Consider the following 27,524-nt stretch of genomic DNA (forward strand, 5'->3'; position numbering starts at 1 on the left):
ACAACAAAAGGCATTATTTGGCATTATTATCCTGTCCTTCAATGCTGGTATTTCAGGATGGTTCACAGCTGCAGATAAAAACTGAACAATAAATTCAGGCTGAAACAAAATATTAAGAATACGAGAATTTTTAAAAAAGGAGAATAAGCATAAAAAACTGATTTCTGGATATTTTCATTGGGCCATCAAGCCCAATCCTCTGCCTAGTATATGAATTCAAATTAAAGCAAATTAAAGGTGTATGTATGTCCTTTGTTTGAAACTGTCTAATGAAGGGGAGATGGCCATCTCTCTGAATAGGTGGTTTCACTAGTGAATTGTTCTTACTTTTAAGGAATGTTTTTCTAACATTCAATCAGAAACTGTGATTCTGGAATGTATACCCATTATTCCATTATCTGTGTTCTGCAATGAGTAGGAACAGATTTTAACCATGTGATATCCTTCCAAGTCAGGGGTGGGTTCCGGATTCTTTTACTGCAGGTTTGCTCAGGGACAGGTTTTGGGGGCGCATGTGCAGTAGTGAAAAATTGCTTCTGCGCATATGCAGAAGCAAAAAACAAGATGGTGGCGCCTATGATGCTGCTGACAAAAACAGTTTGGAGGCGTGGGCAGCTGAGTTACTACCTACTCAGCCGAACCAGTCCAAACCGTAGGAAATCACTTCCATTCCAAGTATTTGAACACTATCATTCCTTTCATTCAGTCACTTTTCTCTAAGGTAAACATACCCAGCTCCCCTTCAGAGGAGAGGTTCCCTTTTCACAGGTGTATCCTAATTGTTCTTTGAAGTTATTACATTTTGGTCTGAGTATTTAAACTGCAACCCCCAAAACAGAAACAGTACTCAAGATGGTCTTTGAATGTCATTTAACAATTATTTCTCATCATTTAGATAATTTACTTTGGTTGATGCAACCTCAAATTTTGTTTGTCTTTTTTGACTGTACATTTGGCTCATTTTCAAGTTGCAACTGGTTGGTATTCAAGCATATTTTTCTGAAATACAATTGCCAAGGTGCATATCTCCCATTCTACACTTCATTTTATTTTTATTTCTGTTATTCAGCCCATTTCTCTACTCTTAATTTTATTTCTGTTTTCTATGGTAATAGTCAATTTTGTGTTACCTACACATTTAATAAGCATTCCCTACCCTTCCATCAAAATAATAAAAAGGAACAACAGCAAAGAACCAAGGAGATAAATGTTTTAAATACCTCTCTCCAATTTGATCAGGAATCATTGATGCACTAATATTTGGGCCAGCAATTTGTCCATTTAATCCTCATGTTATGTAATCTATTTTATAATCATCAATGAATCAAGACATATATCTATTAAGTAAGTTGTCTAGTCAAAAGAAAAGCTTAATTTAGCAAGATTGTGGCTTTCTTTATCCTCCTTATTGCTGTTTTTGAAGGTAGGGACATTTGCCCTCTTCTACCATTTGGCACTTCACCATTTCTCAAAGATAATGCATATCAATATATTTAGCCCATAAACAAGTTCCTCCATTATCCTCAAATGCAATTATTACGCCTTCAAGATACAGTGAAATTTCCTTGTATTGTTCTACTCTTTTTGTTCCTTTGGGAAAAAAATTACGTTCTTCAATTGCTGCATTCCAGTCAAAGAAGTCATTATTATTCCATTATTACCTCTTCAATCAGCCCCCCCCCCTCCTCGCCATCTTCACATTTCTATACTCCATCTTCTTTGCTTTTGAGTTTTATTTTAATTATTAAGCCCATGGATGAAGAAGCCATATTTGAGCAACATTTCCATTTTGCAAAGTGTGAACAAGTTTTTATCTAAGCTTTTTCCTTCGGGGTCTGTTTCTAACCTCTACACTCTTAACTGTCTTTGTCCAAAAACATTTTTACTATTCTTTGTGGAGACAACTCCTTTCAGGGTAACCCATCACTGGGAATTTATGGTCCCAGACCCCAAATCTTTTGATAGGTTCTATAAGTTTTTCTCTCATATTCCAGATCTTCTGTGGGGAGCACACATAATGATGAGCTGAAAGACTGGTTGGTAGGGATTTGTTTAAGATCCTAATAGCAAGCAACTTCCAGCCACCACAGCTCTTCCTTTAGTCTTGCAGAACATAGTTGTAGCTCTGCCTTTTAAGGATCCACTGTTCTGTCTCCTGTTCTGCAGTGTTTCTCTCTTCTTCTAAATGCTCAGAGTCTGTTTCACTGCAAGAACCTGAAAACAGTTTCTAGGGTGCAGCAAATGCAGAGTATTAATAAAGGAGAATATTTGTAGCTCAGGAGGACATGAGGAGTCCTTGGTACTCTCTGAGCTTGCTTGTTTTCTTGCAGATGTTTCATAACCAAACTAGGTAACATCATCAGTGCTAGTAAGGAGTGCTAGTCATGTTACTTAGTTTGCATAATGAAATGTCTGCAAGAAAACAAGCAAGCTCAGAAAGCACCAAGGATCCCTCAAATGCAGAGTATGTTAGATCTCTCTTGCTTCTATATGGGTTTGTTCCTCTGTTTGATTATCTTCTGAGCAAATTTTTCCCCACTGCAAGTCTTCTGTTAAAGAGTCTTTAATTGAAGCAATAAATCACTGAAAGATGGCAATTCCCTACTCCATTATGACCTTTTCCTTCAAGGGAATGCTATAAGCTTGCATTGGCTGCAAAACATTTCATCTTATTTTTATGCTGCCAGACAATACCTCAAGTATTGTGAATCACAACTAAAGATTCCTTTCATGTTCATTTATGAGAACAAAAAAATATTTTTTCTTGTGCTACTCTCAAACTTACCAAATACAAACTCCTGACCGAGGGAAATTTTATTATAGACTGCATCATTGAAAATACACTGCCTAACAAAATCCCTACTCATACAATGAGCTGATACATGATAAACTATACCATTTTCAAGTCTCTCTGTAGCATGTAATAACAAATTCTTCATTTACATCTCATAACACTTTACCCACATTTTCATTGGTTAAGACATCGAAGATTACTCCAGGCAATCTTAAATATATGGAGCTATTATTACCACAAACAAATGATATCTATTAATTATAATAGTTAGTTATACAATACAATAGCAGAGTTGGAAGGGACCTTGGAGATTTTCTAGTCCAACCCACTGCCTAGGGAGGAAACCCTATACCGTTCCAGACAAATGGTTATCCAACATCTTCTTAAAAACTTCCAGTGTAGAAGCATTCACAACTTCTAGAGGCAAGCCGTTCCACTGATTAATTGTTCTAACTGACAGGAAATTTCTCCTCAGTTCTAAGTTGCTTCTATCCTTGATTAGTTTCCATCCATTGCTTCTTATTCTACCCTCAGGTGCCTTGGAGAATAGTTTGACTCCCTCTTCTTTGTGGCAACCCCTGAGATATTGGAACACTGCTATCATGTCTCCCCTAGTCCTTTTCATTAAACTAAACATACCCAGTTCCTGTAATCGTTCTTCATATGTTTTAGTCTCCAGTCCCCTAATCATCTTTGTTGCTCTTCTCTGCACTCTTTCTAGAGTCTCCACATCTTTTCTACATCGTAGCAACCAAAACTGAATGCAGTATTCCAAGTGTGGCCTTACCAAGGCATTATAAAGTGGTATTAACACTTCACGTGATCTTAATTCTATCCCTCTGTTTATGCAGCCTAGAACTGTGTTGGCTTTTTTGGCAGCTGCAGCACACTGTTGGCTCATATTTAAATGATTGTCCACTAGGATTCACAGTTACTACTAGTGAGCAAGGTACCACCTATACTGTATCTGTGCATTTTGTTTTTCTTGCCTAAATGTAGAACCTTACTCTTTTCACCATTGAATTTCGTTTTATTAGATAGTGCCCAATGTTCAAATTTGTCAAGATCCTTCTGTATCTTAAGCCTGTCTTCTGGAACGTTGGCTATTCCTGCCAGCTTGGTGTCATCTGCAAATTTGATAAGTTCCCCATTTATTCCTTCATCCAAATCATTGATTAAGATGTTGAAGAGTGCTGGGCCTAAAACAGAGCCTTGGGGTACTCCACTGCATACTTCCCTCCATGTAGATGCAGTTCCATTGAGGACTACAGGTTCAGTGCGGTTGGTCAGCCAGTTACAAATCCATCTAGTGGTGATGCTGTCCAACCCACATTCTTCTATTTTATCTAGTAGTAGGTTATGGTCTACCTTATCAAATGTCTTACGAAAGTCTAAGTAAACTATATTGACGGCATTCCTCTGGTCCACTAATTTTGTCACTTTGTCAAAGAATGCAATAGTTTGGCATGATCTGTTTTTGATAAACCCATGTTGACTTTTGGCTATTACTTTGTTTACTTCTAGGAGTTCGCTAATTCGTTGCTTGATTATCTTTTCCAGAATCTTTCCTGGTATTGAGGTCAGGTTGATAGGTCTATAGTTTCCTGGATCTATTTTTTTCCTTTTTTGAAGAAAATATAATCATATAATCACCTTCAGCACAGATTTAGAGCACAACTTAAGCCTAGGCCAACCTTTCTTATTACTTGATATAAAATTTGCAATTACAATAATTCTACTGAAATTTTTACACTGAAGACAGTTTTGAAATCCAAATCTTAACCAAGAAAGCATTCAATGGAGGTAGATTTTTGTTAAGTGCCTGACCAATTCTAATTGTTGAACATGGGCTCTACAAATCTATTAGACACTATAAAAGTTTCTTTATCCTCCAAATTGCTTCAGTGTTTTAAAGCCAAGAGAATAAAAAATGGAAATATTGAAGAGACATAAATAAATACCAAACCAAATTGACCACGAAAGCAGTTGTGTTGCATCACATTGGAGAGAGAAAAAGGAATCTGTTAACATGTTAATAAAAACTCACCCCCAGAACCCCAAATTTATCACAACAGCTTAAACCACAAACAAAGTCGATTTCAAAGTTGTGATTAAGGATGACGATGGCATTCTCCTCCCCAAGCTTGTGCTTTGCTTGTTGATCCATATGGAGGGTACAAGTAGTGCCTGACCACCATTCCAGCAATGTCACCAACTCTGGAACAAATAATAACAAATGATTAAATAGACATAGTATCTCTGCACTTAAATAAAAAGTTGCTTTACTATTGCAATAAGCATGTCATTTCAATATTCCTTCTGCTGTGCTTATGGTTGCCTGAGGTTGGGGAGGGGGGAAATGTGGACCTTTTTATATTGGGAGACTTAAGCAGCAAATTGTGTGCTTTATGCACAGCACTTGGGACTCAAATTGGATTGTCAGCTTTCCAGCTGATGGATGGGAGGGAGGGGGGGACGGAAGGAGGAAGGAACGAACGGAGAAAGAACTTTGCTTTTTTTCTAAAGATAAAAGATAAAGCCTCCTTCAAGTCCAGATTGATTCTTGGCAATTTGACCCACAATCTTCTTTGCACCAATATTTGCTACTGCCTTTTTAAAAACTTTCCAGAGTTGGTTAAAACCCTGGTAAAGAAAGGAAGGGAAACAAAGTGACAACTTTGATCATTCAAAAGCTTCAATCTGATAAAATATGGTAGTTTGAAGTCAAGTGAAGGATCTCTGGGCTTCCATACTTCCTTTTCAATGAACTGCCTTTGGCATCAAGAAACAGTTTTCTTCTTCCCTGAGACTAATGGGAGAGAACAGCAATTTTGTGTGTCAGCTACTGCCACAACAAAAATGAAGAGTTTAGTAAATTTTTAGAACTGGATTTTAAGTCTCCTTAAAATTTTTCACTGTGAATCAGATAATATTGGTGACGTCATCATCACTATGAATCATCATGCATTGTCATCCCCATTACTTTACTTGGTACATCTCAAAATGTACATCATGCTCCTACCTTCTATTTTGCACTTCCTAGTCTGTACTAACAGTTTGCTCATTCTCATTACCCACAATAATCTAATTGACCCTACAAATCACTCTACTCATTCAAATGCATTTTTGCTTCTGATTAAGGTGAACAGAAGAGAACAGATGAACATTCATTCCGTATCCTCTCCATTTTTGCTTGGCTAACCTAATTTTCAAAATATTACATGATATCAATAGAACTCTTACTCTGTATTTATACGTATATTTATACATTATGAAACATTCAACCATCCATTTGAATTTTTGAAAGCAGAGGACAGAATAATATCTCCCTATTTTGTGAAAGATTATAGTAAGTTGCCACAATGACATTTTAAAAAACTGCCCTGAAGCAGATGTTTTGTTTTAGTATTTGTCTGGATTTCAGTCTATTCATACACACACACACCAAATTAAATGAGGAATCTTAATTAGATGATCCTTTACAGCAGAACCTGAGATTTGTGGCTCACCAGATGTTGTTGATAAATCACAATTCCCAGCAGTTTTCTCCAACCTGGTGCCTTCCAGATGTATTAGTTCTATTGCTACAGTTTCTGATATATCACATTTGTGGAGAATGCAAAGCTGCAGTCTCAGTATACCTCGAGGGTACAAGATTATAGATACATGCTGTAATGAAGGGGTGTCAAACTCGCGTTGTCACGGCATTGTCATGTGACTTTTCACAACTTTTCCCCCCTTCGTTAAAGCAGGCATGGGCACATCTGGCCCATGGGCTACAAATTTGACACCCCTGCTGTAATGTATGCCATTTTGGTGAAGGGCGGGGTTTCAGAAGGCAAAAAATGCTGTATTGTGTATAAGACGCACCCAGATTTTCAGCCTCTTTTTTGAGGGAAAAAGGTGTGTCTTATACTCCAAAAAATACGGTAGAAAGTCCTTGACTTAGTTCATTTAGTCACCATTCGAAACTACAATGGCACTGAAAAAAGTGACATGACAGTTTTTCATGCTTACAAGTTTGGTTTGGTTTGGTTTTATTGGACTTATATGCCGCCCTTCTCCCAAAGGACTCAGGGCGGCTTACAACATAAAAACACATATGACAAAAGTTAAAAAAAATTAAGTGTTGCAGCACCCCCATGGTCATGTGATCAAACATCAGATGCTTGGCAACTGAATCGTATTTATGATGGTTGCATTGCCAGTGACATAGAATGCCGAATTATAGTGTTACAGCTGCAAATTATTGATGGAGTAACTAAAATCTCAGAAAATAAAGAAATGATCAAAGTATTGGCACTCTTAATTTTCCTCCTACACTTAAGAAAACACTATCTAGTTCTATTTATATCTTCTTCCTTTTGTTCACAAAATGGGGACACTTGGTTTTGCTATTTCTAATATGGATATTTTTTTTAAAAGTTATTTCTTGCACAAGATAAATTATTTTTAAAAATAAAATCAGAAATGATCTGTATTGATAGGAAACCAATGCACAGGAACATGTGGCACAGAATGCTTAGAAACCAGTAAATCCTCAACTTAAGAAAAAGAAGAATAAGTCTAATGAAAGTTAAATGCTTATTAAAGGAAATGCCTGGTAATCTATGAATTCAGGCAAAAAGCTTTTCTCAAACAGTAAAGGCAAACAAGTCATGTTTTTAATATTTATAGATTTAAAAAAAACAACTATGAGAAGTGCTATTGTTTTCTTAGTAAAATACCTGTCATTGTCAATGGAATCGACAAGAAAAGGCCTTTTCTTAGCAACTCCATTAATAATGACTTCCGGGGGAGGGGCTCGCCGTCGTCGGCAGCTTAACTGAGCTGCCCCCAGAGTTCTGTTTCGTATATCTACTTAACATCTATAGATATCTCTTTTTTCAGGCAAGAAAAAAGCAGGGAGGGACCCAGGCGGCTAGATCCTTCTTTGTAGTTTGCAGTTTTTTGTTTTTTTTTTTGGCTGTAAACGGAGAAGGAAGATCGCCTTAAGCTGAGTCATTTACTCCGGCCAGATCTTCTCAGCTGTTTTTTTTTCAGCTCAAGGCGAGGAACCCCCCCCCCCTCAGGACATTCTTTTGAAACTAAGCCATTGAAAATAAATACGAGCAGAGACCAAACCTGTGAACTTTTCTTTATTTTTTTTCTATCAAAATACCAGCTTCAATGTTATAAAAAACTCCTTTGTTTAATTGTTTTTAAAATGGCGACTTTTTAGCTTCCGCATTTGCTATAACGATATATCTCCAACTTCCTGGCACAGAATCAAAGGAATAATTCCTCACAATTTAATTAGCCCCCTTGAAGATCTTTTCTTATCAACCTCTAAAAATTTACTGAAATTATATTATCTGAAATCAACGCGAGCAGAGACTTTGTTTGCTTCCTTTCTATAATGGCACCAAAATCAAAGTTGGCGAGACGTTCTCTTAGCAATACATCTCAGGCATTTGCTACAAAGTCGCAGCCCTTAACTTCTACGCCCCCTACTGGAGATTTGTTAACGAAAGAATTTCTTTTCGAGACTCTTAAAGAATTTAGAGAGGAGATGAAGCAACTTATTACAGACTTATGTGATAAGCTTGATACCAAGATTGCTCAAACAAAGGAGGATATGGTAAGACTTTTAACTGTTTTGACAGATTATGTTGCTGGAATGGAAGATAAGTTGGAACTCCTGGAGGAAGCCAACACCAACCTGACATCTAAAATTGAAGTGCTGCAACAGAAAGTTGAAAACGCAGAAAAACAACTTGTTATGACTAATTACAAAAAGATGGAGCTTGCATTAAGAGTTAGGGGATTGCGTGAAAACGAACAGGAGAACTTGAAACAGATTTTTTCAGAGGCTTTCAGTCGTTTGGTGGGAAGTCCGGGACTCAACTTTGATTGGCAGATCCAAAAAATTTACCGTCATAATTCGTGGGTGGCGAAACAGAGACAGCTTCCGAGAGATGTAGTTATATATTTTGCTACAAGAGAATCCAGAAATGCGATATTACAAGAGTTTTATAATACCAGGCTGCGAATTGACGGACAGGACTTGATTGTTTTCAAGGAAATACCACCCCAAATGTTAAGAGCTAGGAGAGACCATGCCTTTTTAGTTAAAGAACTCAGAAATCGTCAAATACAGTATAGATGGGATGCGCCATTTGGTATTATAATTACATTCGGTGAGCAAAAATATCGTCTCAACTCTGTATGGGAAGCCCGAGATTTTTATTATAAGACCCTAAAGGCGGGACATCCTGAACCACCTGGACCCGGAGAAAGACAAAGAGAAGGACAAGAGAAACAACAAAACATACAATCACAAGATAGGAAGTATTGCTTTCCCCTCCCGGAAGAGCAGAAGACCAGAGAACAACGACCTAGCCGTGCTCCCAGACGAATGGAAAATAAGGTGGATCGCAGCAACATCTATGATTATCAGCCATTGATTAAGGAGATATCTACGAAACCATTATAAAAGAGAAAGTAAACATCTTGCTATATCAAACAGCTCAAAAACGATATAACTTCTCTGTAAGAAAATTATACTAAATTTTTTTTTAAAAAATATTTTATTCATTTTTCACATTCCATTTGCAATCACTTATATACAGGGTATTTACTATAAGAAAAGAAAAAAAGAAAAAGGGAATAAAACGAACAAATAAAAAGGAAACACAACTCATCATTCACAACCCCACCTAACCCTTCCATCCTCCATACACCCCATCTACCCCCTCCAACTTTCCTTTCTCCCTCTAACACTCCCCTCCTACTTCCCTTTCCCCTCAAACCTTCCTTCTCCCCTTACACCCTCCTTACATTCCCCTTACTCCTTCCTTACTCCTCCCTCTTCTTTCCCTCTACCTCCCTCCTTGGTGTATGCCTTTATTCGAGTGTTGTTTGATCTGATAAAAGTAAAATGAACCAAGGAAAAAAAATAAATAAATAAAAGAAAAAAAAAACCACCGTATATAAATACATTCTTGTTCTTATTAAGACTATGTTAACACCCCCCCACCCCCCCCACAAATCCCCATCCCCAATCCTCCCGACTTCCCAGGGCCCACACCTGGCACTACCTTCTGTCTAAAATATCTTGTATACATATGGATTAAAAAATAAAAGTAATATGTCAAAAGAAAGAAAAACAGAAAAAAAAAGGAGAGAAAAGAAAAGAGAAAAGAAAGAAGAAGAAGAAAAAAAACCCACTCTTTGTGTTGATCTCAGCCCCCCATCTTTATCTATGCTTAAATAGTATAAATCATTCTATCTATATTTTATTCTCGTCTCTTACTTCTTTGCTATTTACCCCAACCTTCTGTAGACTCTCCCGTTCCTCTTCCTAAACCTCATGATCCCTTCCGATAAGATTTAAGCAACGTGGTTCATGCCACATATTCAAATATGACTTTACAGAAGAGTAATCAAACTTTCCCTTCTAGTAAAATTTAAACAGCGTAAATGATCTTTCTTAACCTCCTTTTCAAACAGTAATTCAAAATAATCTAGCCAAGCTTCCCCTTCTTAGTAAAATTAAGCAGCGTAGATCAAATATTACTTTACACAGAAATCAATTTCTATCTTAAGATAATTCCAACCGACTTTCTCTTCTAATAGGATTTAAATAACGTAGTTCATTCCACATGCATTTTACCCTCATCCCTTACTTGTCTGATATTTACCACTATCAAATTTATACTAGCATTTGTTTAAAATCTAACTCAAAGCAATTTCAACCAACTTTCCCTTCTAATAAAAGTTAAATAGCATGGATCATTCCACATATTCAAATAATACTTTCAGCAAGAGTCAGTTAACCTTCTGTTTTAAAATAGTCCCTTCTAACAAAGTTTAAACAACATAAATCATTCCGCATTCTTTTTACACTTATCTTAAGATAATCCCAACCGGCTTTCTGTTCTAATAAGCCTTAAACAACGTAAATCATTCCACATATATTTTACCCTCATCCCTTGCTTGTCTGATGTTTACCACTATCAAATTTATGCTAACGTTAATTTAAAATCTAGCTCAAAGTAGTTTCACCCAGCTTTCCCTTCTAATAAGAATTAGTCCGCTTTTTCTACCGGAGAGAGGTCTCAAACCCCCATTCAGTCCTCAACTTTGGCGAGTATTTTGAAATGTCTAAATTCTCGATCTCCGTTTTTCTGCTTCTCCGAGGGAGGAAGGGCTACCCCCTCCATCTTGCAACCACATGGCCTGCCGTTTGCCTTCTCCTTCCGCTTGTCTCTCCTCTCTTCCAAGCGAGTCAGGAAGTCCCGCCTTCAGAATCCTGCAATAGAAATCTTGAGCCTCCGAAACAGAGTTAAGACGAAATCTTTGATTCTCAAATGTAACCGTGATGCCGGCAGGGGCCTCCCATCTGTATCGAATCTGTTGACTCCTAAGCGCCTTAGTTAAAAAGGTGTAGTCCCTTCTTGCTTTCAGCATCTGGAAAGGAATATCTTTGAAGACAATCAGGTCCTGGTCATCAACTCGGAGACTGTTATTATGAAACTTTTGCACAATCGCATTTCTAGATTCTTTTGTAGAAAAATGTATAATTATGTCCCTCGGGAGCTGTCGCTGTTCCGCTATCAATGAGTTCTGGCGATAGATTTTCCGAATCTGCCAATCAAAGTTAAGTCCCGGGCTTCCCACCGCATAGCTGAAGGCTTCAGCAAAGGTCTGTTTCAAATTCTCTTGCTCCTTTTCACGGAATCCTCTGACTCTTATTGCAAATGCCTTCCTATTAAAATTTATCATCATGAGCTGTTCTTCATTGTCTCTAATTTTTTGTTGTAAAATTTGAATATTGGTAGTCAAATTAAAATTAGCCTTCTCCAAACTTTCCAATTTGTTCTCTATTTCAGCAGAGTAATCTGACAGGGCAGACACGGCTGCAAACGTATTCGCCTTCATTTGATTAACTTTAGACTTTAAATCATCATATAGTTCCAATACAAATTCCTTAATTTCTTGTTTAAAGGCATTAAACATTTTAAAGAAATATTCCTGTGTTAGAAATTCTCCAGTAGAGGGCATAGGAGACAAAGGCTGTGGTTCCAGTAAAAATTCTTTAAATTCTTTAGACACATTTGTAGCAAGACGCTTCTTTGACCTGGGTGCCATAATAAATAAACAAGTAAGCAGCGCTTTGCTCCCCTCTGTTTCCAAAGAAGAAGAGTTTATTTTGTTAAGGAGCGGTCTGCAGGAAGGTAAAACCGGCTAAGTACATCCACTATCAATCATCCACGGAGAGAAATCGCCATTTTGAAGTCCATTTAGACAAAGAAGTCTCTAAGACAAATGGTGCTGGTATTTAAGATAGTAATAAAAGCATAAATCTCACAGGGGTGGGACCCGCCCGTATCAATTCTAGCTTGAAAAAACTTTGTTTTGTCCTGGGGGGGGCTAGCCTGTCTGGGGCTGCCAAAAAAAAAAGGCAGCTGAGAAGAACTGGCTGGAGATAAAAGCTCTGCTCCGGCTGGATCTAATCTCTGTCCACAGCCAAAAAAAAGAAAAAGGCTGTGGCTTACGAATAGACCCTAGCCTACAGAGCTACTCCCTGCCCCTTTTTTAGCCAAAAAGGGGTGCTATCTATGATCTTATTTAGATATACAGACCAGATCTCTGAGGAGCTCGGTGGAGCCCTCCTCGGCAACAGGCCACGCCCCCAGGAAGTCCAAAAATTATACTAAATTAACTGATCCAAAATATTTGCTTAACTTTGAACTAGGTCAATATTTTGTGACTTTTGTTTTGCATAAAATGGTATAGTTGTATATCGATGAAGAGACATTAAGGCTGAAAGAACTGATGCTGATCTCTTTGGAAGATATATTGTATGGGATCTAAAAAGACTTGATGGATAATTTTGAATTTTTACATAAATTACTGATGACTTATTTTCCAGGGTGAGGAGGGCGGAGATCGTGGTGATTTTTCTGGATTGCGGCTCAGTTCGGATGGAGTTGGGAGGTGTGGTGTAGACGGCAGGGTAGTAGAGGTCGAATGAGAGCTTATTTTGAGATGGAAACTTTATTGATGTTTGTAAAAATTGTTATCTGAATATACTGTTTGGAAGGATACATCCAGGGAGTTTGCAGGAGATCTAGGCGGAGCATATATGAGAGGAGCACGGATGAATATAAAACATATGTATGTGTATGTATATGTGTGTGTATATATATATATATACATATATATATATGAGTGTATGTGTATATATATGTATATGGATACGGACAGAGGCAGGGACGAGAAGAGCTGGAAGAGGAAATCGAGAGAAGAATTCGAGATGTGTTTAAATTGTGTCATAGAGGAAGGAGGCATAAAAGGGACAAATTAAGGGTTTGGAAACAGACAGATATTTAGATAAAGAGATAAGGCCTCTAGCTAGAGAAGAATTCTACTTGGTTAACTTACTTGGTTTTAACATAGTCTGAAAACCTGCAAGTAATTAATTAATTGAGATTAGGACTGTTTAACTTTTTGTAGTGATAAGAAGCTGAGCTCAAAGCAGAGAGTTTATTGACTTTTTTCTTTCTTATTCTTCTTTTCTTTTATTCTTTTTTTTTCTTTTAACTTTTAACTTACTTGGTTCTAATATACTCCAGACTGTGTTTGATAAAAAGTTATACCGGGTATGGGATCTGGGAAGTCGGAAGGGGGGAAGGGAGGGGGGATCATAGGAGGGAGGGGGGGAGGGGGGGAGGGGGGAAATATAGTTTATGTCAATTTTTAAAACAATAAGAACGCACTTGTATACTGTTGCTTTTTTTTTCTTTTAATTTTAGTATAAAATAAGAAGCCGAATACATTGATGAATAGTAGAAATACACCGAAGTGAGGAGTAGAGGGAAAGAAGAGGGAGGGGCAGAGAGGGAGTGAGAGGGGAATGGAAGGAGGGTGAGATGGAAGGGAGGGGGAGAAAGGAATGTTAGAGGGGGAGGGGAAGTAGAAGAGGGGAATGTTGAAGGGGAGAAAGGAAAGTTGGAGGGGGGAGAAAGAAAGGGTGTATAGAGGGTTGAAGCGTTATGTTGGTTTTGTACTTTGGAATATAAGAAGAGTTATGTTTATTGCTTAATGTTATATGGCCTCAATCTTGCACAGTATATATGTGATTATATAAAATGAAAATGAAAATGAATAAAAATATTTTAAAAGGGAAAAAAATAATGACAGGTATGTTTAGTTTGTATGGGTTATATGAAAATTTAACATTAATCATTCACTATTGTTCAGGTAACTAATAAATCATGAAAACAGCATCCACAACCTGGTAATATAGCAGAAGCATTACAGCGAAGCATGGTGACTCAGATGTTCCAGGAAAAATAAAGCTCTATACCCAAAGTCACAAGAACTGGTGCCCATGGACCATTAAGATGGCCTTCTCCTAAGACCCATTTGCAGAGGCACTAAGCCTAGAGAAAGAGGTGGCATCCAGGTCATCTCTTTCAAGTATATATTTGCATCCTGCTAACAGAGGCACAATAATGTAAAAAGGACAAGATCGTTTAAAGGTAAAATCTTATGAACTGTTATGTTAACATATCCACCATTGGGCTGTTTCAGAAATTAGACTCAAACATCTGCATAGTCCTCCCATGTGTTGAATGAATTATTGAGCTGAACTCTTGATATCAATTCATTTCCATTGGTCAGAGCACATTTATGAAAAACTGAAAATAGAACAAAGTATCCTGCAAAAGACAGCCTCCTTTCCTTTATCAATGATGAACTGGGGTGCAGGGTAAGACCATAAAAAAACAAAAACAGTTCAATCTGAACACACAGCAGGGCTTGCAGCAGGAGCAAAATTAAAACATAACATTTTATGTTTTGTTCAGTCAAATGCACATTAAGCTAAAAATAGAATCAAAATAATTAGATTTGAGGCCATAAAATATGAAAATCAAAAACAGTGGCTAGGCAGGTTTGAAACAATCTTAAAACACCAAGACAACTGAAGAACAAAATCCAGTGCTCAAGGGCATATTTAAAATGATTTTGAAATCATGTGTTGCCAAGCTTTAGACTGAGATGGATAGAGTCCCTTACTGGATGTGTCAAATCTCTCTTTGTCTGTAATTTGTATTGTATAGAACAATGATGGCTAACCTTTTCCAAACCCAGAACCACCAAAATGCAATGCTGCCCACGTGCATGCCCCTCACATGTGAACCCGCACATACATGGCAGGGACCAAAGACCAGCTGGCCGGCAGGAGGCGTGTGCATGTGTGGTGGAGCTGAACTGGGGTGGCGGCTCGCGTGCTCACAGAGAGCGTGCTGCATGCCACCTCTGGCACATATGCCATAGGTTCGCCATCATGAGTATAGAATGTCTGGATCCCCATCTGTTCTGTTTTGTATTTTTTTAATGTTTGTTTATTATTTATTATTTTAGCATTATTGGCTGAGGAATTCTGTGTCAGGCACAAAGAATCAGGATCAATCATAAGATTGCAGCATAGAACATTTATTCAAGTCTATACACAAGAATCAACTAAAGTTCAAGACAAAATTGGCATCAGGTAACGGTAAAAGGAATTCAGGAGGGATTGGTCTTGGAGTGCTTGTGGGAATGTAAAGACTCTAAACTAATTATTGCATTCTTTGACAAAGTGACAAAACTAGTGGACCATAGGAGTGCCGTTGATATAATTTACTTGGACTTCAGTAAGGCATTTGATAAAGTAGACCATAACCGACTACTAGATAAAGTAGAAAAAATTGGGTTAGACAGCATCACCACTAGATGGATTTGTAACTGGCTGACCAACCGCACTGAACCTGTAGTCCTCAATGGAACTGCATCTACATGGAGGGAAGTATGCAGTGGAGTACCCCAAGGCTCTGCTTTAGGCCCAGTACTCTTCAACATCTTCATCAATGATTTGGATGAGGGGAGAAATGGGGAACTTATCAAATTTGCAGATGACACCAAGCTGGCAGGAATAGCCAACACTCCAGAAGACAGGCTTAAGATACAGAAGGATCTTGACAAATTTGAACATTGGGCACTATCTAATAAAATGAAATAAATAAAATAAAACCAAACCAAATTCAAGGCAAGAAAAACAAAATGCACAGGTACAGTATATGTCAGTGATGGCTAACCTTTTTTGGATCACGTGCCAAAAGCGGGGGGAGCGCAGGAGAGGGGTCATACATGGGCATGCCACACTCATAATGAGCTCTCCCCTTCGCTTTTGGTGTGCTTTTTTCACCACCACCTGGCTCCAGAGGCTTTCTAGGAGCCTGGGGAGGGCAAGAACAGCCTCCCCTTCCCCTCCAGAGGCCCTCTGGAGGATTCAAGAGCTTCCCTGAAGCCCATGGAGGGCGAAAAATGGCCTTACGGACAAACCGGAAGTGACTTCCACTTTGGGCCATTTTTCACCCTCCGGAGGGCAAAAAACAACCCTACAGGCAACCCAGAAGTGACTTCCGTTTTGCCTGGAGTGCCGTTTTTTCCTCTGGCGCCTTCAAAGGCTTCCTTGAAACCTCCAGAGCGTGAAAAATGGCCCAATGCGCAAACCAGAAGTCAGTTCCCGAACTTCCAGTTTGCATGTTGGGTGGTTTTTTGGCCTACGGAGGGCAGAAAATGGCAAAAAAAAAAGGCCAAAGTCAGCTGGCCAGTGTGCACATGCATGCTGGAACTGACAGGGCAATATCTGGCATGTCCTAACAAATGGCTCCGCATGCCACCTGTGGCACATGTGTCATAGGTTCGCCATCATGGGTATATGTGATACCTTGCTCAACAGTAGTAACTGTGAGAGGGATCTTGGAGTCCTAGTGGACAACCATTTAAATATGAGCCAGCAGTGTGCAGCAGCTGCCAAAAAAGGCATCACAGTTCTAGGTTGCATAAACAGAAGATCACGTGAAATGTTACTACCATTTTATAATGCCTTGGCAAGGCCACACTTGGAATACTACATCCAATTTTGGTTACCACGATGTAAAAAAGATGTGAAGATTCTAGAAAGAGTGCAAAGAAGAGCAACAAAGATGATTGGGGGACTGGAGGCTAAAACATATGAAGAACGGTTGCAGGAACCGGGTATGTCTTGTTTAATGAAAAGAAGGACTAGGGGAGACATGATAGCAGTGTTTCAATATCTCAGGGTTTGCCACAAAGAAGAGGGAATCAAACTATTCTCCAAAGCACCTGAGGGTAGAACAAGAAGCAATGGGTGGAAACTAATCAAGGAGAGAAGCAACTTAGAACTGAGGAGAAATTTCCTGTCAGTTAGAACAATTTATCAGTGGAACAACTTGCCTCCAGAAGTTGTGAATGCTTCTACACTGGAAGTTTTTAAGAAGATATTGGATAATCATTTGTCTGAAATGGGGTTGAGTTTCTACCTAGGCTGGACTAGAAGACCTCCAAGATCCCTTCCAACTCTGTTATTCTATTCTATTCTAATTACAAATCTTGACACCTTCCCTCAGCTCTGCTCTTCTCCTTACATTCTGTGAGTTGAAGTCCACACAATTTTACCACTGCCAAGTTTGAAAAACCCTGCTCTAACAAAATGTTCTCTAAGAGCAACTCATTAACTGAAGCAGTTGCTATTGCTGTTAAACCTGCATATCCATTTAACTTTTATACTCTTTCAGACCTCTCCGGTGCATTAACACTTCATTTTTTTCTAATTTAGAATATAAACTGGCTCAGCTTTTAACTTTGGGACTGACCTACTGGCCATTTTTCTGTGACTCCTTTTAGATCTCAGGCTAAGTATGCTTTTATCCTTCCCTAATCCCACTCAGAACAGAGGAAAGAGAATTAAATATGGTGCCAATGTTGCAAATTAAATTCATTATATTACATCAAAAAATGTAAGTTACAGTCTATTCAATGTGACATTCAATTTTCATTAATGTATTCTCGGGAAAATTCATCCAATGTCAGAAAAAATATTTTCAAAAATGATATCCGCTTGATAGATAAGATGAAAGATAGATGATGGTTATAGACAGATGATAGACAGACAGACAAGAGAAGGGATTCACCTAGCTAAAATATGCTTCAGCATATTTGCCTGAGCATCAGCATTCTTCTAAGAAAAAGTACTATTTTGTTCTACAAATATTTCTAATTTGGTGTTTTGTTTTTAAGCATCTAGTGAGAATTCAATCCTTTATTTGGCATTCTATCAAAAACAAAACTAGTAAAACAAATACTGCAGCATGCAATGTTTCCATGCAAGGTGCCAAACAACCAATCTTACCTTCCTCCACAATATCACAATTCATTTTCGTCCCATCTGTTTTTCCAGGGCTATCCCAAAGTCAATCAACATTCTGTGCCTTCCTTCCCACTTTAACTTTCTTTTCTTAAGCATTCTTGTATGATGACATCTTTCATGTCTTAGGCATGAAAGCCAACTGGAGACTTTGGGCCAGTCACTCTCTCTCACCCTACTCACCTCACAGGGATGCTGAATGTTTGCCGCTTTGAGTTATTTATAAAAACAATAAAGGCACGAAATATAAATAATAAATAAATAATAAATAAATAATAAATAATAAATAAATAATAAATAAATAATAATAAATAATAAATAAATAAATAATAAATAATAAATAAATAATAAATAAATAATAAATAAATAATAATAAATAATAAATAAATAATAAATAAATAAATAATAAATAAATAATAAATAAATAATAAATAAATAATAAATAAATAATAAATAAATAATAAATAAATAATAAATAAATAATAAATAAATAAGGTATTGGTACTTATCTGATACGCCTCTTCTCATAGTGGGGGAGGAGTATCCAGGATGGGTTGACCTTGTCCTCTCTTGTTTGGACTGAGTCAGATAAGCTCTTTAAGCCACGCCTTGGTCACCAGGCTTCACCCAGTTGTCGGCGAAGAACTCTATCCGACTCGCTGTGTCATCCACTCTAGACTTTATTTTAGTTTCAAACCTTTATTTATTACTTCAAAAGAACAGTTCAACAAACAACCTAACAATTTCGCAACATACCCATATCATGGAGGGACTGAATACTCTTCCCCCACTATGAGAAGAGGCATATCAGGTAAGTACCAACACTCTTTCTCCATAGTGAGGGGAGGAGTATCCAGGATGGGACGTACCAAAGCCTACACGTCCCCAGGGAGGGTTACGGAGGTGGAAGGCTTTTACAACCACTTAAGGAGTAACGCTTGGAATCTGCATCAGGTTTCTCTTTCTTTGTTAGGCCACATGTGTTTGGGCTTAACAACAGCAGATGCTTTTCTAACTTTGCAAGATCTGCTTTCTCAGTGTATCAGAGAAGAACAAAAACAGGCTTTTCAGAGCAGATTGAATCAGCTAGGTGATAGAAGCTGCATTTCTCATGCAACACTTGGCCCCCTTTTAACACATTTTCTTAATCACAAGAGTCCTTCATCTCAGGAGAGATAATCAGCCTTTCTCACTGAAACGGGATGTTCCTCTTTGCTCCAATAGGGGGTGGGGGAAATCCCACAGCTGATTTCAGTTAGACTGCAAACAGAGTTTGGGATTCAACTTCAATGTCCCTTTTACTCGAGGGGAGCTCAAATTAACCTCATCTTTACACTGCTCTGCCTCGGGTGGTTGTCCCACCCCATGCCTGCAGAGGTAGAAGGGTATCTTGAGGAGAATGCCCCGTAGCGAGGGAGACTGCCATCCCTGGATAGAACCCCAGATGCCTGAGGTATCAACGGCAATCCTCACTTGCTGGGAGGGATCCTCCTCTGTGATCGCATCAGGCTCCAGACCAGGGGAAGCCTTCTTGCTGATGGCCTTATGGCAGATGCATCCTAGGGCTTTATGCCTCTGCCTTTCATATTTAGAGGCAGGTTTGGGAGGCTTGGAGCCGGAGCTTGCATCTTTAGCTGCCCTGGAGGAGGTGTGCTTCATTTTGCTCTTTGCCTTGCCGCCCCCACCCTTGAATGGACCTTCAGGGGTAATCTCACAGCTGACCCACAGCTGACTTTAGAACACCATTTGTCGGCTGTGACCAGGGGGACCTTTGCCCAGGTTCGCCTGGTGCACCAATTGCGACCCTACCTGGATCGGAAGGCCCTCCGAATAGTCACTCACGCCCTTGTGACCTCAAGACTGGACTACTGTAACGCGCTCTACATGGGGCTGCCCTTGAAGAGTATTCAGAGACTTCAGCTTGTCCAGAATGCAGCCGGGCAAGAGATTGTGAGTGCACCTCAGTACACCCATGTCACACCTATCCTCCACGAGCTGCACTGGCTACCTATTGGACTCCGGATGCACTTCAAGGTGCTAGTCGTTACTTTTAAAGCCCTACATGGTATTGGACCTGGGTACTTGAGAGACCGCCTCCTGCCAATTACCTCCCATAGACCTTTTAGATCCCACAGACTAGGCCTCCTCCGAATTCCATCTGCTGGCCAGTGTCAACTGGCAACTCCCCGGGGGAGGGCCTTCTCTGTGGCTGCTCCGGCCCTCTGGAACGATCTCCCCGTTGAGATCCGGACCCTCACCTCCCTTCCGGCTTTCCGCAAAGCAATTAAGACCTGGCTGTTCCGGCAGGCCTGGGGCTGCTGAATTTTTCAGCCCCATTTGAAGGGTATGACTGTTGTTGTTTTTAAAATTGTGTATGTCTTCTTATTTTCTTATTTTATACCCCTTTCCCTTTTTGATTGTTAGCCGCCCTGAGTCTCTCGGGAATAGGGCGGCATACAAACTGAATAAATCAATCAACTGAATAAATCAATCTCTAACCTCATTGGAGGCTCTTCTGCCCCTTCAGTGGGGCTGCCGGCTTTAGAAGTGAGGACTTGATTCCTGCCTCTGTCCTCCGAGCTGCAGGAGGCCGCCATCTTGGGACTCTCCTCCCCCTTCTTTTCAAATGGGGCTGCGCTGCAAATACAGCAACCCTTCCGGTCAGGGCTTTGAAAAAGCAGTTTGTGCTACTAAGAGCTGACACGCTCTTTCCTGTGGCCTCCTGCTGTTAACAGCAGCTCGCTGAGAGTCTTGCCGCCCCCTCCTCCAGCTGCATTCCTTTCTCTTCCTTAAAGGGGAAGTTTTTTCTTAAGGGGAGGACCTTCTTTAAAGGGGGAGCCTCAGCAGCGATCTGAGCCTCATTGCCCTATCTGGGCTTCTCCGGCTAGTCAGTCACTCAGAAAAGGATTGAATAGGGCTTGCATAAATCGTGATAGCAAGGTTGCCGGAACACAGGATGACAAAGCCCGAGGTATCGAAGGGAATCCTCACCTGGAGGGAGGGGTCCCCTTCTGCAGCCCTGCCAGGTGAAGAGAAACCTGCTAATCTTCCCTCAGGCCGGGGGCAGGGGTCTTCCTGCTGCTGGCCTTATGGCAGATGCAATCCAAGGCTTGGTGCCTCTGCCTTTCATACTAGGAGCTAGGCTTGGGGGGGGGGTGGATCCACAGCCTGCCTCTTTAGCCCTCTTGGTGGAGATATGCTTCCTTTTGGCATTTGCCTTGCCTCCCTGGCCCTTGGCAGATGCCTCTGAGATGGTTTCTAAACTTTTTAAGGGCTCCTCAGTGTCTCTGGTCGTTGCTGGCTGCAGATCTGAGAGCTTGGCTCCTGCCGGCCTCCTCTGAGCTGCTGGGGGCCGCCATCTTGGACCAAGTGGTTTCAAAATGGCTCCCGACTCCAAATTTTAAAAAAAACTCCTCTCCCTGGGAGCACGTGGAAGTGGCTTGTGCCTTCAGGCTGCTGCACAGCTTCTGCTGCCGCTGGAGTCTCTCTCTCGCCTCCCACCTGCCTCCCACAGCTCTTTCTGAGCATCTCCATCTCTCACCTTGTTCCCTGGCAATCTCTGCCAGCGCGGGTGCTCTGGGGCATTTTAAAATGCCACGGTTCATCGCTCAACCCGAGGGGAGCAGTGGGGCGCTCTGGCGCCCTTAGAGCCTCCTTGGGCATCGCCCTTGCTGAGGCCTCTGCGGAGCTCGCTTGCCTGTCTTTGGTGAGAGTCCTTAGTGTCCTGGGTCTCACTTTGTGATCTGGGCTGCGTGCCACCTTAGTGATTGCTGCACAGGCTTTCTACCCCCGCTGGGGGTTTCCTCAGCCTCTAATGATTGATCAAGCAGCATGGAGGCAATTTCGATCACTTTTGCAGCAATTTAAAATTTTTCGTTTAAGTTTCTTCAGGATCTCAGGATGAACCCAGCCGTCCGTTGATGGACTGAGTCGATAACTGGGTGGAACCTGGTGACCAAGGTGTGACTAAAAGAGCTTATCTGACTCAGTCCAATCAAGAAAGGACAAGGTCAACCCATCCTGGATACTCCTCGCCTCACTATGGAGAAAGAACGTTGGTCCTTACCTGAACGTTTCTTTTCTGCAGCAAAGGAGGCAGGGGCTACAAGAGGGTTAAGTCACAGTCTGATTGGTCCAGAGACTGAGGGAATTTTCTTAAAGTCACCATCCTTCCCTATGGGCTCCCAGTTTTCTCGAGGTCGAATGGAAGAGCTGAAATCTTATGTAAGGCCATAACTGGAAAACACATACAGACCATACACACATCCTCCCCCTTGACTATCCCTCACCGGGCCTATTGGCACTACCTAGGACGGGATGAAGCCCCTCCCGCCTTTGCTGCAGAAAAGAAATGTTCAGGTAAGGACCAAGGTTCTTTTTCCTGCAGCTAGGAGGAGGGGCTACAACAGGGACATACCCAAGCTAAGTCCCTGGGTGGGATGAAGACCCCGGGGGAGGGAAGGTCACCACCTGCTGAAGGACACAAAGCCCAAAATACCCATCTGCCGAGGTGAAACGGTCCAAATGGTAGTGTCGAATAAAGGGTGTTGGGGGGGCCCAGGTGGCTGCCCTATAAATGTCCTCCAGAGGGGCCCTAGTAGCACACGCGGCCGTGGTAGCAGCACTGCGGGTGGAATGAGCCATGATCCCTTGGGGAGGGGTCTTACCTGAGGCCAAGTAGGCCTCACTGATGGCTTTTCTCAACCATCTACCAACGGTGGCAGATGAAACCCTAGCACCCAGTGTGCTGGACTGAAAAGATAGAAAGAGACTGGCGGAAAGGGGATGTCCGCCTGAGGTAGATACGCAAGGCGCGACGTACATCCAGCCAGTGCCATAGGTGCTCCCTCTTGTGAGAAGGGGATGGGCAGAAATTGGGAAGTATGATTTCCTGCGATCTGTGAAACAGAGTGTTGACCTTCAGGATGAAGGTAGGGTCTAATTTAAGGACGACCCTGTCCTGGTGGAATTGGCAAAGTCATCCCCTGGATGACGAAGCTCCGAACTCTGATATGTGTCAAGCCGAGGTGACTGCGACTAGAAAAATTACCTTCAAAGTGAGGAATCTGAAGTGAACCATCCTCAGAGGCTCTAAAGGGGAGCCAGTGAGGGCCCTGAGTATGGTAGAAAGGTCCCATGTTGGAAAATGATGCACGGGGGGTGGACGTATGTTCGCCACCTCTTTGAGGAACTGCTTAACTAAGGGGGCCTGGGACAAGGAGAAACGACCATCCCCTGCCAGGACGGAGGAGAGGGCCGCCACCTGCCTACATAGGGTGTTATGGGATAGGCCAATATCCAGGCCGTGTTGGAGAAACTCTAGGACCTGGGCAATGGATGCATGGACAGGGGAGACACAAGGTCTCTCGCACCAGGAGGCGAACGCCGACCATGTGGAATTATAAATCTGTGTGGTTGACGGTCATCTGGCCGCTTCAATTGTGGAAATAACCTTAGCCGAGAGGTGAGCTCCCCCTTAAGAGGCGCCGCTCAAGTGCCAGGCAGTCAGTTGGAGCCACTGGGGCTCCGGATGCATTAGGATCCCCTGGCACAGGGCGATCTCCTCTTGGGGGAACCTCCACAAGGGAGAAATGGACAGCACCTGGAGATCTGCAAACCAAAGCCTCCTCAGCCAATACGGAGCTATTAGGATGATGTGTGCCCTCTCTAATATTACCTTCCTCGGGGTCCCTTGGATCAGGAAAAGGGGGGAAGGCATAAAGGAGTCCCTGAGGTCATGGAAAGTAGGAGAAGAACCGGGGCAGTTGCTCGGATTCGCAAACCACCAGCGGGCGGCCGAAGCATTGGCAAATCTTGTGGAAAGATTCTGGAAGCAGTTGCCACTCCCCATGATCGACTGTTGCCAAACTCAGCCAGTCGGCCTGATGATTTGCAATGCCCAAGATATGGTCTGAAGAAATTGAGGCCAGGTTCCTTTCTGCCCAGAGGCCGAGCCTCTGAGCCTCCAGCAAGAAACATCTGGAATGAGTTCCCCGCTTGTCGATTTATGTGCACCTTTGTGGCCACGTTGTCTGATAAGAGGAAGACATGTTGGTTGGCAATGGATGACCGGAAATACAAGAGAGCCAGGCGAGCTGCCTTCTGCTCCAGCCAATTGATACTGTGGCGAAGGTCCGATTTTGTCCAACGACCCTGTGCAATTCTGGAGTCCATCAGGGCCCACCAGCCATAAAGGCTTGCATCTGTGGTGATGGTAATGCAATTCAGTTCCCAGATGTTAGAACCGTGAATCAGTGCCGGAGATAACCACCACCTCAGGGACCAGCGGAGGTCTGGTGGCAGTCTGATCAGACGTACGTAGTTATTCATGCAATGACGTTGATACGGGATGAGTAACCACTGCCGTGTCCGAGAGTGGAGCCATACCCAGAGGACTATTCCTATGCACCACACCATCTTTCCCAGGAGCCAAGGTCAGAATGGAAACTGACTGACTTGCGCGGACTTGTCGCATCATGGATTGGAGACTGTGGAGCCGCTCCCGAGAGAGTTGAGCAAGTCCTGCTACAGAGTCTATCACTGTTCCTAGATGTTGGATTCTTGTCGAGGGAGAAAGGTGGCTTTTTGGAAAGTTGACTGAGAACCCCAGGGAATGGGGAGTTCGAGTCAGCTCCAGGTTGTGTACCACTTGAGTGCGGGAATTGGCCAGGAGGAGCATGTCGTCCAGGTAATAGTGGAATCTCACTGGATGGGATCGTAGGTGAGCCGCCAGAACTGCCAGAACCTTTGTGAATGTGCGTGGGGCGGAGGCTAGACCGAATGGAAGTGCCCTGTACTGGAAGTGACGTCCCTTGTGTAAGAAGTGGAGGAATCTGCGATGAGCTGGCAGTATGGGAATGTGAAGGTACGTCTCTGTCAAGTCTATGGAGGCCATGAAGTCGCCTCGTCGAATTCCCAGGAGGATAGACTTAAAGGATGCCATCTTGAAGCTCCTGTAGACCAGGTAGGAATTCAGGTGCTTCAGATCCAGGATTGCCCTCCAACCCCCTGAGCTCTTCAGGACCACAAACAGGTGGGAGTACAGGCCTAAGCTGTACTCCTGTCCTGGAATGGGTTCTACTGCTCGGATGTCTAGCAGATATTTGATGGCTAGGTCCATGAGGCGGCGGCGTCCTGGATCCCAAGATGAGGGAAAGGTGCTGAAGAGTGTCAGGGGAAGGGAGAGAAACTCCAATTGGAGGCCGTACCTGATCATGGATCTGACCCAAGCGTCTGATGTTACCTGATCCCACTGATCCGTGAAGGATGCCAGGTGGCTGCCTATGGGTTGACTTGGATTGGAGTCATTTCCCTCTGCGGAAAGGACGGCCACTTCTCCTCGAAAGGGGCACTTGGACTGTCCCTGAAATCTACCCCTATCCTGGTAGAAAGGTCACTGGCCCTGCCTGTCATACCTGTAGGAGGTGTAGCATTGCTGTCTGAAGTCAGGCTCAGGGGACCGGTATGAAGGTCTCCTGTAAGAAGAAGGACAAGTGTCCTGCTTCTTGGAATTAGAAGGGAGAACCTTCTTCTTATCCTTGTTTTCCACAGGGATTGGTTCAAGTGAGTCCCTGAAAAGGTTTGGACCAGTAAAAGGCGCGGCAGCCAATCCTCACTTGGACTTCTTGTCCATTTGCCAATTGCAAAGCCACAAGAGGCATCTAGAAGTGATTGAAGTGGCCAAGGCTCTGGATGCAAACTTGATGGAATCTAATGTGGCATCTGCCAAAAACTGGGTGGCCACAATAATTTTTGCCAGGTCTTGATGGACCTGTTCATGTTGGATTGGAATGCGATCCTGCAACTGGCACACCTACATGACCGTTGTCCAGTTAAAGTAGGAAGCAGCAGCTGCTGACTTAATCGCCCAGACGGAAGCTGTAAAATTTTTGCGTAAGGTGAGCTTTGCTCGCTTATCCTTGGGCATAAATTTATCTGCTACATCACCGGAGACAACAGTGGAGGGGCTGGTCAGGAGTGCAATGGGGGGATCTACGGTCAGTAACTGAAGGGCCTTAGAAAATGTCTGCTCCATATTGTAGAAGCGGTGGTCATTGCTTCCTGGATTGTGTAAGGAAGATGGCCGGGACCATTGGTTCTGAACTACCTCCAGGAAAAGGGGTGGAGCTGGTACCTCCTCCTTGTCTGTATTTGGATTAATAAACATAGCAAGGTTGGGGTCCCTCTGTTGAGAGACTGACCCGTGCCAATCTAAGTAGTCTTCTTGGCCTTGTGCATTAGGGCTTGAAGGCCGGAGGTGTAAAGAGGCCTGGGAAGGCCTGAGAATCTGGAGGGATAGCCGCCTCCTCGTCTGAGAAGCCTAATTCTGGATGAGCACCCTCCCCCAATGCAAAGGCCTCACTGACCACTGATGGGGAATGAACCCTGGCCTGGCCTAGACCTATTATCAGAGAGGGATCTAGATGCTCTTTGGGATGACTGGTCCCTTTGGACTAACCCTGATGTGATTCCTCAAGAGATTGCTGAGGCGATAAGCCTCCTGATGCTCTCAGGTAGGAGGTCTAAATCCTCCAGGTCCTCCTCTGAGGGTTGCGTGGCAGACGGGCCTTGTGGGGCTAGGAAGGAGGGAGGTAGATAATCCCTGGATTCCCTATCTGAAGGCTCGCCACCCCCATCCCTAAATGATCTAGAAGAAATAGGGGGAGAAGGTGAGGTCACCTGCCTGCCATGTCTGGCTGGGGAGACTGAAGGGGACGAAGGACTGAAACCCCTAGGAAGAGAGGGAGAGGGGGGAGGAATGAGCCTCACCGGAGACCTGGATCTGTTTGGAGAAGTGGACCGAACATGGTGAGATAGTTTCTCAGGCCTGGCCACTCTCTTCTCCAAGCCCTTCTGTCTGCGGAGCTCATCTCTCACTGTGGCCCTGGAGGGTCGCTGATCCGCAGACGAATTAGAAGTCATCACCCTAGGCCTCAACCTGGCCTAGCCTTCCCCTCTCCTCCCCATTGCTCCCTTCAGGGGCCTACGCCGCCCCGGTGTTTGTAGAGGCCATGCCTCACTCACATGGCTGGTCTGCTTGGAAGTCGAACCAGAGCCTTTTCGGCCTCAATATGCGGTCACGCTGCCGGTGAGAAGGGCTCTTGCCACTGATCGCGATGTAGGCCTTGCCTGTGCGGAGGTTGGCACCACGAGGTTGCTCCAAAATGGCCACCGTGCCTTGTGGCGAAGGAGATAGAGGCCGCCCGGTAAGTTGATTCTGAGGTGGAAGCCTCTCGGTGTGTCAGTTATTAGCACTGCTCGCACTTGCTTTGGCTGTGTGGCCACGCTGCCACACAGGCTTCCGAAGCGCTCTTAGGAGTCGCGTTCGGCGAGGCTAGAATGGCGTGCCCAATTTTGTCCACCGCGGCAAGCTGTTAAGGTGCAGCTGCTTTTGGGCGCGTCTGGGATAATCCGGCGACGCATCTCACGTTCCGTTGTCTTGCCTACTTTGTCGCCTTAAAGCCTCTA

At 42.6% G+C, this 27,524-nt stretch overlaps 1 protein-coding gene across 1 annotated transcript in view; it reads right to left on the reverse strand.

The window, feature by feature from the left end:
• Window positions 1–27,524, reverse strand: part of AGPAT4 (1-acylglycerol-3-phosphate O-acyltransferase 4) — a 59,093-nt gene that overhangs the window by 22,923 nt on the left and 8,646 nt on the right. The window contains exon 2 of the mRNA XM_032216809.1: window positions 4,842–5,011. Within this exon, the coding sequence (XP_032072700.1) occupies window positions 4,842–5,011 (170 nt within the window). The remainder of the gene's footprint in view (window positions 1–4,841; window positions 5,012–27,524) is intronic.

The sequence above is a fragment of the Thamnophis elegans genome, chromosome 4, assembly GCF_009769535.1.
Source record: "Thamnophis elegans isolate rThaEle1 chromosome 4, rThaEle1.pri, whole genome shotgun sequence".
Lineage (NCBI taxonomy): Eukaryota > Metazoa > Chordata > Lepidosauria > Squamata > Colubridae > Thamnophis > Thamnophis elegans.